The 19,117-nt window shown below is 32.0% G+C and overlaps 1 protein-coding gene across 1 annotated transcript; it reads left to right on the top strand.

The window, feature by feature from the left end:
- The first annotated feature begins 487 nt into the window (after positions 1-487).
- Positions 488-2,667, top strand: LOC105766624 (IAA-amino acid hydrolase ILR1-like 3). The gene is made up of 4 exons (XM_012586148.2): positions 488-901; positions 1,424-1,864; positions 1,932-2,060; positions 2,123-2,667. Exons 1-4 carry the CDS (start codon positions 554-556, stop codon positions 2,489-2,491), a joined length of 1,287 nt encoding a protein of 428 aa, XP_012441602.1. The 5' UTR covers positions 488-553; the 3' UTR covers positions 2,492-2,667.
- Positions 2,668-19,117: the final 16,450 nt, after the last annotated feature.

The following is a 19,117-nucleotide window of genomic DNA, read 5'->3' as shown; positions in this document are numbered from 1 at the left end:
GTGGGAAGGAGTAAAAGTTTTGAGGGAAAAGTAAAAAGGTTTGGGAGTTTAGGGTAAAAATGTAAAGTTTGATATTCGAATTATTCGAGTTATTCGAATTCGAAAACTCAACTCGATTCGAACTCGAATTGAAAAAAAATTGAGTTGATTCGAATAACTCGATTAACTCGAATAACTCGATTCGTTTAACTCGAAATTTGAATTTTTTTCGATTTTTTTGAGTCGAATCGAGTTTTGCTAACCCCTAAATCCAGTCCAGTATTTGTTTCAAAATATATATAAAAATTTACAGAAATAATATTTTCTAATTTTATTTCTTTTAATATTATCTTTTAAATATTTTAATAATATTTCATACTTAATTTTAAGAAGGATGACAAACATATTTTTTGATTTTTTTAAATATTTAATTTTTGAATTAATTTACCAAACATGTAAATTTAAAGCATTAAACCTATTTTAGAGCTTTATAATTGGAATCAACGACGCATGCTTTGGGAAAAAGCGAGTCAATCGAGCAGAACTTCTGTCTCTAATCTAAGTTTCCTCTTCAATGGCGTGGCTCCGTTTGTTAACCATTATCGTAATCTCATGTCTTTCTAAAGCGCATCCGCAGCTTCAGTCAGGACTGGACCTGGGTTCGCTGACACGAGAACTGTTGCACTCAGCCAAGGAACCCGCGTTCTTCGATTGGTTAAAGAGGGTAAGGAGGAGAATCCATGAATACCCAGAATTAGCATTCCAAGAACACGAGACTGGTCGACTCATAATGTCCGAGTTGGAATCGCTTGGGATCGACTACTCATGGCCTGTTGCAAAGACTGGTATTGTGGCCTCCGTGGGGTCAGGTCTTGAGCCCTATTTCGGTCTTCGAGCTGACATTGACGCCCTTCCTATCCAGGTTTTCTTTTGCCAGAAATCTTTTTTTTTTCCATAGGTTTTGTTTGGTAAGTTCGGGAAAAAAGTGTTTTTCTTTAAGGAAAAAAAATAGAAAGCTAAAATCAGGGGCGACGCCGGGGGACTGGCAGGGGGCGGTTGTCTAATCTGGCTAATATACCAAGAATTCTGTCAACTTCAAAAAGAATTTTTGGCTTCGCCCCTGCTAAAATACAGAATTATTTGATTCTCTTAAGACATTGGTCTAATCTGGCTAATATACCAAGAATTCTGTCAACTTCAAAAAGAATTTTTGGCTTCGCCCCTGCTAAAATACAGAATTATTTGATTCTCTTAAGACATTGGTCTAATCTGGCTAATATACCAAGAGAATAATGAAGAACTGTAATGAGCGCTGAATATGGTAGGATGTATAATTGGGTTTGCTCAATTTTTTATGTTTGTTTTGTATATATACCTTCTTCCCAATATATGTCAGAATACAAGTAATATTTTAAGAGAAAATGAAAAAGTTAGTATATTGAAGGAATTGGTGGAGTGGGAGCATAAGAGCAAGAAGCAAGGGAAGATGCATGCTTGTGGGCATGATGCTCACGTGACAATGCTGCTTGGAGCAGCCAAATTACTTGAGCGAAAGCGAGATGAGTTGAAGGGCACTGTTAAGCTTGTTTTTCAACCTGGAGAAGAGTCTTACGCTGGTGCTTACCATATGATAAAAGAGGGTGCAGTTGATAATGTCCATGCCATTTTTGGCTTACATGTTACACCAGAATTACCCACCGGAACCGTAGCCTCCAGACCTGGCCCTATGCTTGCTGGCTCAGCCAGGTTCCAAGTCATAATCCAAGGGAAAGCTGGGCATGCTGCTCAGCCTCATACTACTAGAGATCCCGTACTTGCTGCATCATTGGCTATCCTTGCTCTCCAACACCTCGTTTCTCGAGAGACGGATCCTCTTGAACCCAGGGTAAATCTTGATAGACTTATTTTCTCCATTCACAATGCTTAAAAATCCGTATCTCACCAATCTGCAGGTTGTCTCAATAGGGTTCATTCAAGCCGGTCAAGCAGCAAACGTTATCCCAGAAACAGTAAGCTTTGGAGGCACGTTTCGGAGCATGAGCAACGAAGGCTTGTCTTATTTGCAACAGAGGATCAAGAAGGTATCCATTAACTAAACAAATCATAAATATAAACTTCTAGTGTTGATATAAATGATTTACAGGTGATTGAGACTCAAGCAATGGTACATCGATGTACTGCAACCATAGACTTCTTTGAGGAAACAATGAGACCTTACCCTGCTACTGTCAACGATGAATCAATGTATGAACATGCGAAAAAGGTTGGAGAATATGTGGTTGGGAAATCTAATGTACTAATGATGCCGATGACCATGGGAGCAGAAGATTTCAGCTTCTATTCGAACAAAATGGCGGCTGCCTTCTTCGTGATTGGGACAAGAAACGAAACACAAAAACCAAACTACGGATTGCACTCACCTTACTTGATTATTGACGAGGATGTTCTTCCCATTGGAGCAGCCTTCCATGCTGCAGTAGCCATATCTTATTTGGATAATCATGGCAGGTAACTTTTTATTATTATCTTAGGATGAAGATTGGACACATCAAAATTATTACAAGCATCATATTAAACTTGCCACCCAAGCAAGAATTTGAACTCATATTTTCCCAAACCTTAATTTTTGTTTTGTGAAGCAATACCTTCATTCATTGCTCAAATCAAAGCTCTTTAAAAATTGAATCATGATAAGTGAAATTAAGAGATCTACCATTTATTAACCTATCATAGCTCTAAATATTTTATTACTTTATTTGATTTGAGAGTCCAAATATTAGTAATTGAATGGTAAATGGTATTGTTTCTTTAAAGACACCTTGTGTGAGTGTTCTTTTCATTTTCTATTATTAATTATGATATTTATATATGGATAAAATACGATGTTTGAATAAACATTTGTCCAAATTTTATATTGTGAGCTAAATAATTAAACACGTATGAAAAATCAAAACCCTTGTAAATTATTAACAATTCCTTAAATCAATATAGCTTATTTAAATATTTCAAATAAAAATATATAGCTTATTTAAGTAAATTTTATTTATCCATAGAATTTTTTTTGTTTGGAATTAAATTCTATTTTTATGATAGTAAAATATAATTTCACTATTTTAATAGTCTATATATTTATAACTTTTAAATAATTAAATTAATTTTTATTAATTTTGAGAAGACTAAAGCGTAATTTTATTATTACTAATCTAAAATTTTATAAATTTAAATTATAAAGGAGGAAATTAATTTTTCTTTTTTATTTTGGGGCTCGCGAACCTCTCGCTTGGCCACTGCTACCATATATAAAAGTAGTATTATGAGATTTTACTATGTGACACATGTAGCGTCTCTTGTTCTTCTTTCTTTTTTGTCCCTAATACCTTAAACGTTTATGGTCAAATTTTAATTTTAATCTTTCTATGATTATATTTGGTATTTAATCTCTATATTTTAATTTTATCCTAAGGTTTTATCATCTAACACGTGTAGTGTCTCTTTTCTTCTTTCTTTTTTGTCCCTAATGCCTTAAATGTGTAGTCTTTCGCCAAATTTCAATTTTAGTCCCCTACTATGATTATATTTAATATTTAATATTTACATTTTAATTTTATTTAATTTGGCCATCTATTTTTATAATTTAGGACCTTATCCGACAGCGTTTTTTTTCTTTTTTGGGGATTTATCTTATAATGGTCAAATTACATTTTGATCCTTCTACTATACTCATATATATAAGATTTAGTATTTATATTTTAATTTGACATAATTTAATTTTCTATTTCTATAATAGCATTAATTAGTCCATATTGTTAACATTTTCAATTGTTCCAATTAAATTGCTAATGCGGTTTTTTTTAAAGCATCTTCCTAACAATAAAAGTTAAAAATCTATTCCAGCATGATTATTTGGAATGTATATTTTTTTGCATGTCAACTAATGAGATTATAAATATATATAAACCAAATTAATTATGTCAAATTATAATATACATATTAAATATTCCAAATGTATAAAAAGTACTTAAACGTATTTTAATTTTCAATTTTTATTCAACAATTTAAATAAAATAATAAGTAACCCAATACAAAGCATGGGCAAGCCATACTAGTAAGTCTTATTCTTTAACGCATAGTTATAGAAGAGGATTTTAAAGTGACAAAATTAGGTAGAAAATTATCTTTTTTGTTGATTTACAATTGACTTATTTACGGGTTGAGCAACCTATACAGCTCGATAAACTTGGCATACTTAGGTCTAGTTTTGACAAGGTTTTTAATGTAAATAAAAGTTATTTTAAAATTTAAATTTAATTATAAAATATTAATATAAAATATAGGGTACATCACACTAGTAGTCTCCTAACTATTAGTCAATTTCTTTTTTAGTCATCCAACTATTAGTAAATTTATTTTTTGGTCATCTAACTATGAAAAGTTATAAAATTGTTACCTAACTATTCAATGTTGTTGTTTTTTTTGTCACCAATAGGATGGTGGTAGCTTATAAAATTGGCATAATAGCGACTTTAATCTGTTGGAAAAACGGTTTTGGAAAACGCAGCGGAAAATAAATTTAGGAAAAAAATTAGAGTTTTAATTTTTTTTAAACAAAATCTTGGTTGTGATATCTAAGTAATAAACATTTAATCAAAATTGTACCTTTTTGATTCGTCTAGGATGAGCGCTTCGACCAAGCAGTCTTCTCTGCTATTCTCAAGCTCACGTCTTTCGAGTGTGGGCCCGCTTCAAATCAGAAAATTTTTCACAAAAATTACTAATGGGGTAATTTTGCAATTTTTTTAAACTTTTGGGTCAAGTTGTAAATCATAAAAATATCTCTAAAAATTTTTTGGAATAATCTCTTAAGAGAATTTTCTTTCTATGACTCTCTTTAATTCAAGAGTGTGTAAATAATAACTTAACTCTCTTTATATATGGAGAGTTTAGAGAGTTCAACTATGATTAAACTTAATCACTTTAATATTAAATTTAATCTAATATTTAAATTTAATATTAAATCTTATTAAAATAATAAAATGTTTATCTAGATAAACATTAATTAAATTTATTATTAAGATAATCACTTTAATATTAAGTTAATAAAATACTATTAAGATAAGTATTTAATTTAATTTAATATTAAACTATTAAAATATTATTATTTTTGGAATAATTAATCTGAAATCAAATTCTCTCGTAGAGTCCCAATAGGAGTGTAACTCTTCCACTGCTCAACTACTGATGGCCAACCCCCGCCGGCCACTAGGACACCGTCGTCGCAGCCATTAGCACCGCCATGTCCAGTGATGCAGGTGCAACACCCTTATGACACCCCCGAGCCGGTTCGGTCCAAGTCAGTGATGAACTGATCGGTCCGGTCTAGCCAAAGATTGGATCGACGGCCCGATTTCACATACCAGGCCCAGTTCGACCAGTTTTTGGGTCTCAGTCTCGGTTTTGGGTTCACAAGCCCAATTTACTATCTCAAGTCCAATTTTCAAGTTCAATTACCCATTGGACCAATTGTCTGACTTGAAAATTAACTTCTAAAAATATCATATTATTTTTAATTGATTTGATTAATTTAATTTTACTTAATCAAAATTAATTTTCCAAATTACTTAATCATGGAGTCAGTCCACAAGAAGTACCATGATTGAAAACTCATTATTGTATACTCTTTACGAAAGCAATTCATCCAACTGATTTGTCCAATAACCTCATCATCTGTGTGTTACCCTCATATGATATATCCTTGATTCCTTTTTAGTTAAATCCGTTCACTCAATACAATCCTATTTTATCTCACTGTCACCATTGTGTCTTCTTAATAGCTAATATGATCACTGTCAATAAATGACTGTGATAAATTGCTCGTTCGAGAACAAGCAACCCGTGGCCACGTTCCATATTTATTAATCCACACAATGCTAATGAGAGGATATTATTAACTCTTTAATTGAGCTAGGAATTCCACTATTGCTAGTAAAGACATGCCATACACAAGTCATGTACCCAACATACCGGCTATGGGCTCGATCATCTTTAGAGCATAAGCCTCCACTTATATCAAAGCACACGAGTTGCATACGCATGGTTAGTGACTAACTCAGGATTTAGGTAAATCAAACCATGAACGTCACAAGTGAATTAATTCACAAATAGATTCAAAATTAATTCACCTTAGGTCCAATCCAATGTATCATTCTATCAATGGATACATATATGTCTCTACTCGTGGAGTCAACTACTCCGATAGCCAAGACTAGTCATCTCCCCAATTGGAATTGTAGACAACATAATAATCCTTCTCAGTATTTGAATCAAATGCTTACTTTGATTCTTTTACGGGATTACGAACTCATTTAGATTATCTACTAAAGTAAGTTGTCTTTCTCGCAATGTAAACGTTCTTACAATGCCACTTATCTTCAGTTTGAACTTAGACAATCAATGAGCTAATATTTGGTTGTCATAATTTCCTATGCATGCAAAATATAAAAGACATAAATACAAAAAACATAATAGTGAAATGTGAAATTAACTTTATTTTTTATTCATCGTTCAAATAAATAGAAAACAGTTATATGTTTACTACAATATAGGCACATTTTCCAACATAATCATCAACATTTATACATTGTGTCAATTTAGTCTTGATTCTAAAAATCTAACCTCCACATTTACACCTTGTGTAAATTGTTTTGATTTTTTGGTAGTTTTATTTTTCTTTATGACTCTTTCACCTAAAAAGATAAAAAGAAAAATTTATCGATTAAATTTGATTGAAAATATACAAAAATGAAAACACTAAAAATCCAAGATAACAATTTTCATATTTTGTTTTTCTTTTAAAATTAACCCTCATTATCATAAGAAAAGAAAAACTACAAAAAAAAGAGACTAGATTACAAAATGTGCAAATGTTGAGGGTTAGACTTTTTAGAATCAAGACTAAATTGACACAATGTATAAATGTTAAATGTTAAAGTTTTTGTTATGCCAAATTTAAAATTTTTCATCCTTAGCCAGTTGGTGACAAAAAAAGACAAAATTGAATAATTAGGTGATCATTCTGTAACTTTTCATAATTGGGTGACCATTTTGTAACTTTTCATAATTGAGTGGCCAAAAAAGAAATTTACTAATAATTGGGTGACCACTAGTGTAATTTACCCTAAAATATATTTTTAATATTTTTTTAATTTTGAACAATGAAATAAGTTTCTTGGACAGAGGAGGCAAAAAATGGGTATGAGGTTGAAGCTTTTTAGAACTAGGTCGCAGTTCAGGTCATGGACAAACAAACACAAATAAATATATAATATCTTTTTCAATTTTTCAATTTAGTTTTCTCTCCTTCATCTCTTTCGTCTCTCAATCAAATGCTTGTCAATTGCTTCAAACCCAATTCTCAAATTAATCACATTCAAAGCTAAGCATATTGGATAGGAAAAGACTTTACAAGATTGAATTGTCTTAGTTTATACTCAAATTCACAAAGTAGCTTGCTTTGCTTTCTCTTGTGGGGTACAAGCCTTTTCATTCACATTTCATATTCCTTATTCTATTTCGATGGTCCAATTCTTATATTAATTTGTCTTATTTATTATTCATGAGTCATTTGATTGGTTGGATTTTATCAATTGTGTTAATGGATAAATATGGGTTTGATGGTTGACAATGGTTTGTTCGAAGGCCAAGAGCCATAAATAAATAAGGGCTGGAGGTGTTTTCAGAGTGGGCGAGAGGAGCTCTTTCTTAACTTTCTTTTTTATGTTGGTAATGAGTGTCCTAAATTGAATCATGGGGAAAGGCTTATATAACCACAATTCCCTTGTGGACATGTAAAGTCCACATGTTGATCACCTAAAGTCCATACATATGTAGCCATGCAACACTTGGCAAGGTCAGACGTTGACAAGGTTATCTCCAAGGTTGATTGAGCAAGGTATTCATACATAGTCGTTAACTTGGCAATGTGGCATCCCAAATCCGGCTGTGACGGTCCAACCCAAATTTCAAACGTTACATTAGTCACCGAAGTGGCTTTCTGTACCAGTCAACCAACCACTACGATCCAACCATCACACAAATTTAAAATATTCTTAAATAATTAATTTTAATCAAACAATCCTAAAACATGCTTCAACCATCATAATTCAACGAAAAAGGACCAAAGGTAAAATAATCATTTTTACACAACATAAACGTTAAATACGTAAATCATAAATTTGGACCAACCTGTGTCCTGAGCTTTTTTTTAAAGCATTCGTGAAAAATTCGATTCACAACGATATTTAAAACTCACTTAATTTCAAAACAAAGTTTAAAGACTAAATCATAATTTTTCCAAAATATCTGGAAAATTTATTTTAAGAAATTGAAGCTACTCTATTGAAGGGATGAAATTAGGATATGAAAATTCTAAAACATGCTTTTATAATCACATGAACAAAAATCAATTTACACTAGGAAAAGAAGCAAACATGTAGACATCTGCGAACCCTTACTTAGAAACCCTAGCATGTAACCTGCAAACCCCTATCACCAAATACCTACGAACACCTATTACTAGACACATGCGAACCCTATCACCAGATACCTGCGAACACCTATCACCAGACACATGCAAAACACTACCACTAGACACATGCGAACCCATATCACCAGACACCTGTGAATCCCTATAATAGCCCGTTTTTAAGTAGTGTCAGAAACTGTAGTTTCGGGGTCACAAAATTTAATGATTAAATTCGTATAATTAGTATCTAAATTATATGAGGCAATAATATTTTTTATATTGAATTTGGATTTGAGGAATTTTAACTAATTGAATTAAAAGTTACTATAAGTGGTTTGGTTCAATAGTCGAGTGGCTTATGAAAATGAGGTATTGGGACCTCATTTCTATAATTAAATGTCGTAAATATTTTTATTAAATATTTATAGAATTGTATCATAGGTGTATTGAAGTCCGATCCGAAATTTTAATGATTTGATAGTAAATTAAGGTAAAAGATTAAATTATAAAATAGGCAAAAGTGAATTACTATAGATTTAAAATACTATAGGGACCAAAATGGTGATTAAATCATGGTCAAAAAGTCCAAGCGGCGGTGACATGATTAAATCCACTAAATTTTGGGTTATTTATTTATTAAGTCCTAATTAATTTAAGGTTAAATTGAAATAAAGTTTGTTTAGTTGGACTTTAAAATAGTTGAAGGACCAATTGGGTAATCGGGCCCTCCTTAAATGGCCAAATGGTAGGAATGATGTGGAATTCTCTAGATAGGGGTAAATTTCCCTTAAATCCTAATTAATTAAGGATTTACTAATTAGTCCATTTTTAGGTATTGTTCAAAATGGTGGTTTTGGGGCTACAACTCTAACGTGTAGACCCGTAAATATTAATTATAAAATATTTACAAGGTTATTAGTTTCGTGTTAAAATTTGGTTATGAAATTTTATCATTTAGATAGTTAATTAAATAAAAGGACTAAATCGTAAAAATTGCAAAAGTTTATTTCTATTAATTAAAGTTACTAAATGAAAAATTGAATGTAAAGTAAGGTATCTAGTAAGTAAATATACCATGTGTGTATCAAGTGGATGGTAATGGGCTTGAAATTATGAGATTTTATTTGTTTGAAAGGGCAAATTTGTACATAGTAAATTATAATGTATTAGAATACATAAAAAGATATGAATTGAGTTATCTTTCTCCTAGTTTCTTCTATAGGAAGCTGAAACTCCATTGTTAAGGCTTGGGAGGCTTCGGCCAAGCTTTAGTTCCTCGATTTGGTGAGTAAATCTCATCCATTTTTAGTAATTTTATGTTTTTGAGCTCGTATTAGTTGAATATAGCTAACCTAGGACTAATTTGTAAAAATTTCAAATTTTTTGGATTATACCATTAATGATTTTGAGTTTTTCTTGAAGTTTATTGATAAATTATTAAGCTTTGTTGTTAAATAGGACTATTTTGTGAAGTAGTTTTTATTAATTTTAATGTTAAAGGACTAAAATGTTAAAGGGGTAAATTATGAGGACTTGACGTGAAATAACAGTAAATATGGGTTGTAATAAGGTCCCAAACAATTCGGTTAAGCTTGAATTCAATTAAAAATGGTTAAATTGCATGATTTGGACTTGAGGACTAAATTGCATAAAAAGTAAAATGTTGGGGGCTATTTTATAAAAATGACTAAAATGAATTAATTGCAATAAAAGTGTTAATTTTATTGATGGGATTAGTTAATTGAATGAAATTTTTATTCTAGATCAAGAACGGGTTGAAAATCAAGGCATAGAGAAGTTACTGAATAGTCATTGTACCTTTGTCATTGCTACAGTTTAGTTAGGTAAGTTTGTTCGATTTAATTTTAGTACATTTTAAATGTATTATATGAATCTGATTGCATAGTGTTGGATTATATTGATGTGTGTAATTCAAAATGGAAAGAATGAATTGATATAACGTCGATTACTGATTGAGATACTCGGAACCGTTATTGCAAATCAGTCCTATAAGTTCATTTATATAAGTATGTTATAGATAATTTCCTTAACACTTGTTTTACTTTATTAATTGCAGTGTTTCATGATTATTGAACATTTTGTTTAACGGAGATCAATAGTGAAATTGAAATGTATTGAGTGTATTGAATCGGGCCTTGAGCCTAGCAGGTTTTATGCCGGTGTATTTTAATGTATCAAGCCTTGTGCCTAGCAGGTTTTATGCCGGTGTACTATAATGTATCAGGCCTTGTACCTAGCAGGCTTCATATCGGTGTATCTATTAGGCTTAATGCCTGCAGGCTTTGTGCCTGTGTAATTATGGAGCTTAGTGCCTAGCAGGCTTCAGGCCGGTGTAACAATTCGTACTGGATATTGGTGGTTGGAGATCTTACTAAACGATAACTTTGAATATGATTTGAATTATTGTACTATGCAATACTCATCTGTTGTGAGCTGTGATTGACAGAATTTCTGATAATAACCTTGTGACAGGAACTCTGTTCTTTAATCTTGTTATTTGATTTGTTATGTTTAAATTAAAAAAGATTTATTGTTTTATCAACGAACTTACTAAGCTTTATAAAATCTTACTCGTGTATTTGTCTTGCTTCCTTGTAGATAATGTCTTGTGGATAATTGGGCGGTCGAATCAACTCAAAGAATCACACTATCCGGGGATCTTTTGGTAGATTTTGGATTCTATTTGGCTTGGCATGCAATAGGAGAAATTGATTATGTTTGTAAAGGTTTATAAGTACTTTTTGGTGTTGTTGTTAATGTGCATATGATGATGTAATATAAGTAATTAAATGAGATGTGCATACCTGATTCTATGGTAAAGCATAAGGGGTTGGGCATGAGATGGTAAGTTTGGCTTGAATTTTGGTATAGCATTTTGGGATAGAAAATAAGTTATTTGAATTTGCTTGTAGCTTGTATACTTAGTTAAGAAATTGAATTGTGTAAGTACTTGAAATGTGGTGTCATTGATGACACATTGTTTAGACCTTGGATGATTGTTTTGGCATGTTTTGGGTGTCATTGAAATGCATTTTAAAGTCCTATAATTATGTGTTGAGAATTGGTTTAGGTACCTAAGCATTTGGATGTGAATGAAGTATGTTTTGGGTCATTTTTGGGTACACACGGCCTGGGACACGGGTTGTTACAAGGTCGTGTGTCACACACAGGCGTGTTCCTTGAATGTGTTAGGTGTAGTTTTCACACGGATTGACACATAGTCTGAGACACGACCGTGTAAAGGTATTTCAAACGCTACATGGGCTAGCGCACAGCCTGTAACGCGGCCGTGTGGATTTATTTTGAAAGGTATACGGTCTATCACATGGTTGGCTACACGACCATGTTCCTGCACCACACAGCTTGGGCTGTGTCAAACGGCCATATGATCCTATTTTAAAAATTTTTAGTTTTTCCCTAAACTTTCTAATTTATTTTGAATTGGTCCTTGATTATTTCTAATTAATTTTAAGGCCTCATAAGCTCAATTTAATGTCCATAAATGTATGTATTACTCCGATTTGAATTATTATGAAATTTTGTTAATTAAATTGACAACTTGATGCTATTTATTTTCGATTGTTCTATAAAGTATGGTAATACATTGTAACCTTAAATTTGATGATGGAATCGGGTTAAAGGTGTTACAATCCCTATCACCAGACACCTGCGAACCCCTATACTAGACACCTATGGACCCCTATCACTAGACACATATGAACCCCTATTTCCAGATACATGCGAACCCCTACAGTGAACCCCTTAATACATTTGACAGTTTAACAATCTATCTACCACTAATGTGTTTGCCAAGCATATTTCAATATGTATAAACATACAAACAGTTATAAAAGTCCTTAAAGAGTCCATAGAAAGTCCAATAACAAATCAAAGTTAAAAGTAAAATCTAGTCCCTCAAGTTTGCACCCACATTGCCATCTTTATGAACCTAAAACCATCTCACATGCACAATTTGTAACATCTTGCCGACGTAGTCCTAGTGTTCGGATATTGTTTATCGAAGTATAGTGTTTAAAGCAAGTTCTGAGTAGGTAAGTTATTAATTGTGACTAAATATGTAAGTCTGTGGGTGCGCCCTTGGGCGAACCCGTGATGGCCGAGTTTGATGGTTAGAGAACTCTTCTAAAGAGTATACGTCACTCGGGCTATTAGACAAATATGTTAAGTCTTCAGTCTGATAGGGCAAGTGTTATTGCAAACCAGATTGGCAAATCATGACAAAGGAAAATGAATGAAAGATTGATATGGCTTTGTATATGGACTAAGGTTTGTGCCTAACACAAAGAAGGTAGTTTGTATGGTTGCATGGGTGTAGTGTGCACGTCAAAGGAATAGTGTATGGTTGCATGGTACGTGCCAACTGGCGAACTGTGTTACTTTACTGAGTTGGAAAGGCTTATTGAATTATATGTAACCATTGCAATGTTTTCTTCTGGAACTCGCTAAGTTCTTTGAACTTACTTGGTTACTTTTCATTTTCAAGCTTGCTGACGAAGTAAGAGAATCACTGAAGACTACACTAGAGGACTATCGTCACTGTAAAACTTCTTATATTTTGCATTATGCATGATATGAGGGTGGTGTCAAGATATTTACAATTTAAGGAATGTATTTTGTACCTAAAAACATGATCATGAACCTATGGTTCTAATGAAATTTCAGTGAAGTATTTTTTGTTTTCAAAAAGTACTATCTTATTTATTCTTGAATGATTAGTAGTTTACATTTTATATTGTTGCGTAAATAGGTTTACGCCAGACATAGTTTTGGAAAATAATGATTTTAAGACAGTGACACGCCATTCATGGATCATCCTTAAAGATCAAGTGTGGAGTGTTACATAACTAATAATAAGTTGCATTATGTGGTCGAGTTATAGTACTAGAAGACAACTTATATTAGTAGGTAATCTAAATGGTTCATAGTCTAATCTAAATTGAGCAACTCGATTAAAAGACTATTATGTTGTTTATCAAAGTCTAAGTGGGAGATACTTTGCCTTAGGTATCAGAGCAGATGACTCCTAAAAAATAGAAATATAAATGTGATTGTCTGGATTAATAGTACATTAGATAGGACCCAAGCAAAAAAAAATCTTAGTTTCGTTTATAGATTTAATCACTTGTGATGTTCATAATGTTGCTTACCTCAATCCTAAGTAAGTGGCAGGTTATGTATGCATGACTCATATATTTTAATGTATTGAAAGCATGAGCCATTTTTTTGAGACAAGTGATTTAATTACTATGTGTTACTAATTGACTTTTTCATAAAATAAGACGTAATGGTTACCATGAGATAAAATAAGATCATGTTGGTAAATAGATTTAACTCAAAGAGATTAAAGATATCTTACGAAGATAACACACATATGATAAGATCATGGGACGAGTACTTGAATAAGTAGTTTTTGAAAAGGTTATTGGACGAGCACCTAAATTAGTATAATGACTCAATGACTAAATAATGTTGTAATTAATTGATGAAGAGTTAGAACTTAGTTGCAAATTATTTAAGCTCTAATTTTATGTGTTCAATCCATCCCTCCTCTAACTTGGTACAACTCTTGACAGTTTGCAATTAAATCAACATGATAAATAAAGTGAAAATGATGTAGCAAAATATATCACATATATCACTATCGCACTAAATGCATTTTCTTGTCATACGCAAGAGATGACTTAGAATTAAATTAAATTATTCAAATTATTATTAATTGATTGAAATTAAATAATTAAGGTTCAAAGTGAAAATTAAATTAATTAAGTCATCGCAATTTTATTGAAAAGTCGACTAAATTAATTTACTCATAGATTCTAGGATGGTAATATCGTCGTGATTTTAATGGAATTAGAATTTAGTTGAAAAATAATTTAATCGGAAAAATTATTTAAATTCATTTAAATAAATAATATTTTGGAAGTAGAAAAGAATTTATTGGGTTCTGAAATTATATAAGTTGATTAAAGGTCCAAATAACACATATAATTAAATTCAATACAATATGCAAGCCCAATAAGCCTATCTATTATACAAGAGGCTAAAAAGCTATCTCCCATAATAGGTGTCACACCCTAGGTATTCCTAGTGGAGAATATCTGTATTTTTCATTAAAATAATATTATTTATTTAACTCTTGTTTAAGTAAAATATTTTATTTTTTCTTTATATTAAGAGACATAGCTCAAGTAAAAATACATCACATTGAGTGTTGCTACTCATCAAAAAATAGTGGTAATTTATTATAAGATAAATTATACTTTCTAGAGAGCTTAGTTTATCGGGTTTTTGTCCCTAAAAGAGAATTATTTTTCTCCACTAAAAAATTAATAAAGTTTTCATTTTATGCAATTGATTCATGAAGTTAGAGCCTACACTCTAAGCAAGCTGAAGTTTGAGAATAGCTGAGAAGACCGTGTTAGTCCAAAGTCAGGAAACAATTTAGACCACCTAACATAGAGCATAAATACAAATTTGGTTAGGGTTTATTGTTATAAATAACACAAGCACATAGTTCTAAAAATTTTAATTTTCCACTATGCTTATAAAATCATTTTTTAAACCATATTTTTTCAACAGGCACTAAGACCATTAGTTTGTACTGACATGATAATGATAGTCAATCAGGTGGTGACACATGACAATCATTTCAGCATGCCACACGGCAAATATAAATAAAAAATATAAGTTTTTCAATCTTTTTAGAATTGGACCAATGATCAAACTAGTAAGACCATTAATTTTCGATATGACTAGCTCAATTGATCAACCCAATTGATTCACTGCTTAATAATAAATAATAATATTATTAAAAAACTAACTTAAAATAAACCTTTTAGTTACCATTAAGGCCTAACATATTAAAGCCTAACTATATTAAACCCAAAGTAAAAAATAAAATAACCTAACAAAAGTTACAAAACCCTATCTTTTCATTTTTTTTTCTTTTCTTCTTAATCTATTGCTGCCTCTACTTATTATCTTTTCATCTTTTTTTTCCCTTCATTCTTAGACTCTTTTTCTTTTTGGGTCATATTATCATCTTCTACTTTCTATTTGGGTGTCTTTGACTCGATCTTAAAGTCGATGATCAATGGTTGCAGAATGAAAGGGTTGCTGGTCGGCTACAATAAGAAGCAACAATGACAATAGGCTCGCAGGGCCGGCTCTGGGGGCTATTTTGAAGTGCAGCTGCCTAGGGCCCAAGACTAAAAGAGGCCCAAAACAAATTATTTATTCATTTTTTAATGTGGGAAAGAAATCTTCAAATTAAAATAGATTAATTAAATGCTTAAGACTTTCAATTCTTAGCCGTAAATACTTCATCTTCAACTCCTTGTCTTCTCCAAACCTCCTCTAATTTCCAAATTCCAACTCCTACTACTGGCACTCAACCTTCATTATTTTCCCATAACCATGGCAACAGGAAATTTTTTCTATAAACTAAATAGGGCCAAAATTGATTTTAGGAATACATCATTCATTAGTTATTAGCATCAATCAATTTGCATTATTAAATTTACTTTATATTTGAGAGATTGAGAGCCTCCCACCTACGGTCTGTCGGATATACCATTGTTGTAGGTATAGGTCTCCCTTCTTCCTCTTCTTTCTTGGAATCTTTTCATTTTTAATTTGATGACATTTTTGGGTTTTAACTAATAAAGTCATTAAGTCATCCTTATATTTAGATTCTCCCCCTAATTTCTTTTTTGATTAATCATAGTATAGTATTGTAACACCTCTAACCCGTATTCGTCGCCGAAACAGGGTTTAGGAGCATTACCAGGGTTTACTTATCAGACTCAAATATTTCATATTACTTCACATTCATATCAGAAATTAGTCATAAATTTATCACATCGTCACTTATATGAGCCCTCGAGGCCCAAAACATACATTAGAAACAAGTCAGGACTAAATCAGAAACTCAAAGAATTTTTCGCGAAATTTCAAAATTTTCCAAGGTGTAGGGGACACACGCCCGTGTGGTCAGGTTGTGTAGCTCACACCGCCAAGTGACACACCCATTTTTTAGGCTGTATGGTATTTGAAGTAGGGCACACGGTCGTGTCTCTAGCCCGTGTAACTCTCTGACTTGCAATACATTTAAGTGCAGGGGTCACATGGCCAAGCTACACGCCCACGTGCTAGGCCATGTGATCAATTTTGAGCAATATGTTTTAAAATTTTAAGATGCAAGAGACACACGGCCAGAACACACGCCCATGTGGTAGCCCGTGTGTCACACACGGCTGAGACACATGCTAGTGTCTCTGCCCGTGTGGACAAAATAAGGCCATTTCCAAGCCTTATTCTTCACCCAATTTCACCTTCCACCTATATAAACATTTAAACACATTCAAGAGCCAATTCAAAACATTTAAACCTAGCCAAATTCAAGTCTTGTACATGACATATTAATACCTATGATCAAATGTCCAACTTACCAAGATAGCCTAATACTTATAAACATGTTTTACCAAATACACTATCATAAACTAATATCCAATATATTAATATGATTTTCCTCATTCAACCCTTTAAACATACTCATAAAGCATATTAAGACTATTTACATATCAAAACATATCATTTAATAGCCATTCCAATGGCTAATTTCAACCAACATTAAATTGCTATCAATGGTAACATTTAACCTATACATGCCATTATTACCAAAATTTGTTTACTATTTATATTTATACCGAAAAGTCTGGGAGATAGTGTGATGTAGCTTCTACTAGTTTCCAACCTTTACGAGCCTCTGAGTGCTATAAAATAGATGAATTAAGACATAGTAAGCACTTAATGCTTAGTAAGTTTGTATAACGGGAAATTAACTTACCATTCATTTACTTATATAATAAACATGCATAATACATCCAAAGCAATTTGGCAATTAGCCTAACACATATAACCTCAACAAACATGTTAGTCATGTATTTCATATGAATAAAAAAAACAAGGATGAGCTCATCAAGTATCGAGTTTCCAACTACTTCATGCATATACAGATAGGAGTTTCATTTTGATTTCACATGTTCTCATGACAGAATTTCACCCGTTGAATCATTTGAAATATTGATGGATACTTATGTAGTACACCTGAAGTGTACAATACTATAAATTCATCAATTCATATCCAGTAGTGCTTTTATGAGCACTTAAATAGAAAGCTCACTCTCAAGCACTATAACGAGCCTTGTAACAGGAAGCTTATCCGGATAATATAACAGAAAGCTCACAAAGAGCCTATAACGGTAGCTCCAAAGAGCAATTAACGAGTAGCTCCGAAGATCAATTAACAGGAAGCACCGAATAGCCATATAATGGGAAATTCAAGCGATCACTAACAGGAAGCTCACAAAGAGCCTTTAATCTGGAAGCTCACGGTAAGCCATATAACGAGACGCTCATAAGAGCTACGGTGTGCCTACAACACATGTAGGGTCACAACCGATCTGGATGCTCCGAAGAGCATTTAACGAGAAGCTTGTAAAAACACTATAACGGGAAGTTTGAGAGGGCTTATAACGGGACGCTCTTTCAAGCTACGGTATGTTCGCAACATATGTAGGAACACTACCATTTCGGGAAACAAAACCCTATATCCATCGAATCTCATTATCCAAACGAGACTTATTTATTTATCAGAGATTTTCAGTTACAAGATCAATTACATACACATATATGACATTTACACAATTTACATATTCAACACTCAATATAAGCATATAAATATACACAATTAAGTTACACGAACTTACCTTGACAATTGTTCGTGACTTGTAAACTATTAATCCGATACTTTTTCTTTTCCACGATCTAACTCTGTTTTTGATCTATCCGGATATGAAGCAAATATTGAAAAACTAGCTTAAACCCTCTTCAATGGCTATTTTAGAATTGAAAAATGATGATGAAAATGTCTGGAATTTCAATTTCCCTTTTATTTCACTTAAATTTGGCAAAATTTATAATTTTGCCCTTATTTCACATCAATTTCTTGATTTTTTTCTATACTTATGCTGCTTCAGCCATCCCATGTGGGTCCAATTGCCCTTTTAGTCCTCCTTTATTTACTATTTAGGCTATTTAATCACTATTTCTTTAATTAGCAAGTTTTTCACCTTTTTCAATTTAGACATTTTTAATTAATTAACTACCAAAACGTTAAAATTTTTTAACGAAACTTTAATAATAACTTAATGACACTCCATAAATATTTATAAAAATATTTAGGACTTGGTTTATAGGACAGAGATATCGATACCTCTTTTCTAAATCACTTAACCTAATAAAGCCTTATAAAACACAAATTACTAATTCAAAAATCTTTTAAAAACCATATTTGGCTCGTAAATATTAAATAATAAAAATTTACGAGCTTATTTTTCAAATTTGGTTGTCTCAAACCATTGTTTCCAGCATCACTGAAAATCGGGTTGTTACAAGTATACTACTACATACCCTTTTTATGACTTTAAGTGATTGAAATTTTAATTATTTTTGTTACTCATTTAATTTTTAGTTGCACTTTCCTCACAAATAATTGGATATTCTTAATTACAA

The sequence above is a fragment of the Gossypium raimondii genome, chromosome 4 (assembly GCF_025698545.1).
Source record: "Gossypium raimondii isolate GPD5lz chromosome 4, ASM2569854v1, whole genome shotgun sequence".
NCBI classification, from domain to species: domain Eukaryota; kingdom Viridiplantae; phylum Streptophyta; class Magnoliopsida; order Malvales; family Malvaceae; genus Gossypium; species Gossypium raimondii.
The sequence above is the reverse complement of the archived record's forward strand: the minus strand, read 5'-3'. Positions and strand labels throughout refer to the sequence as shown.

Bases quoted from the DNA above. Each gene is read 5' to 3' on its own strand.
- LOC105766624 (XM_012586148.2), top strand. From the start codon at position 554: ATGGCGTGGCTCCGTTTGTTAACCATTATCGTAATCTCATGTCTTTCT. The intron at 1,865-1,931 runs GTAAATCTTGAT...ACCAATCTGCAG, and splicing joins CGGATCCTCTTGAACCCAGG to GTTGTCTCAATAGGGTTCAT. The intron at 2,061-2,122 runs GTATCCATTAAC...AATGATTTACAG, and splicing joins TGCAACAGAGGATCAAGAAG to GTGATTGAGACTCAAGCAAT.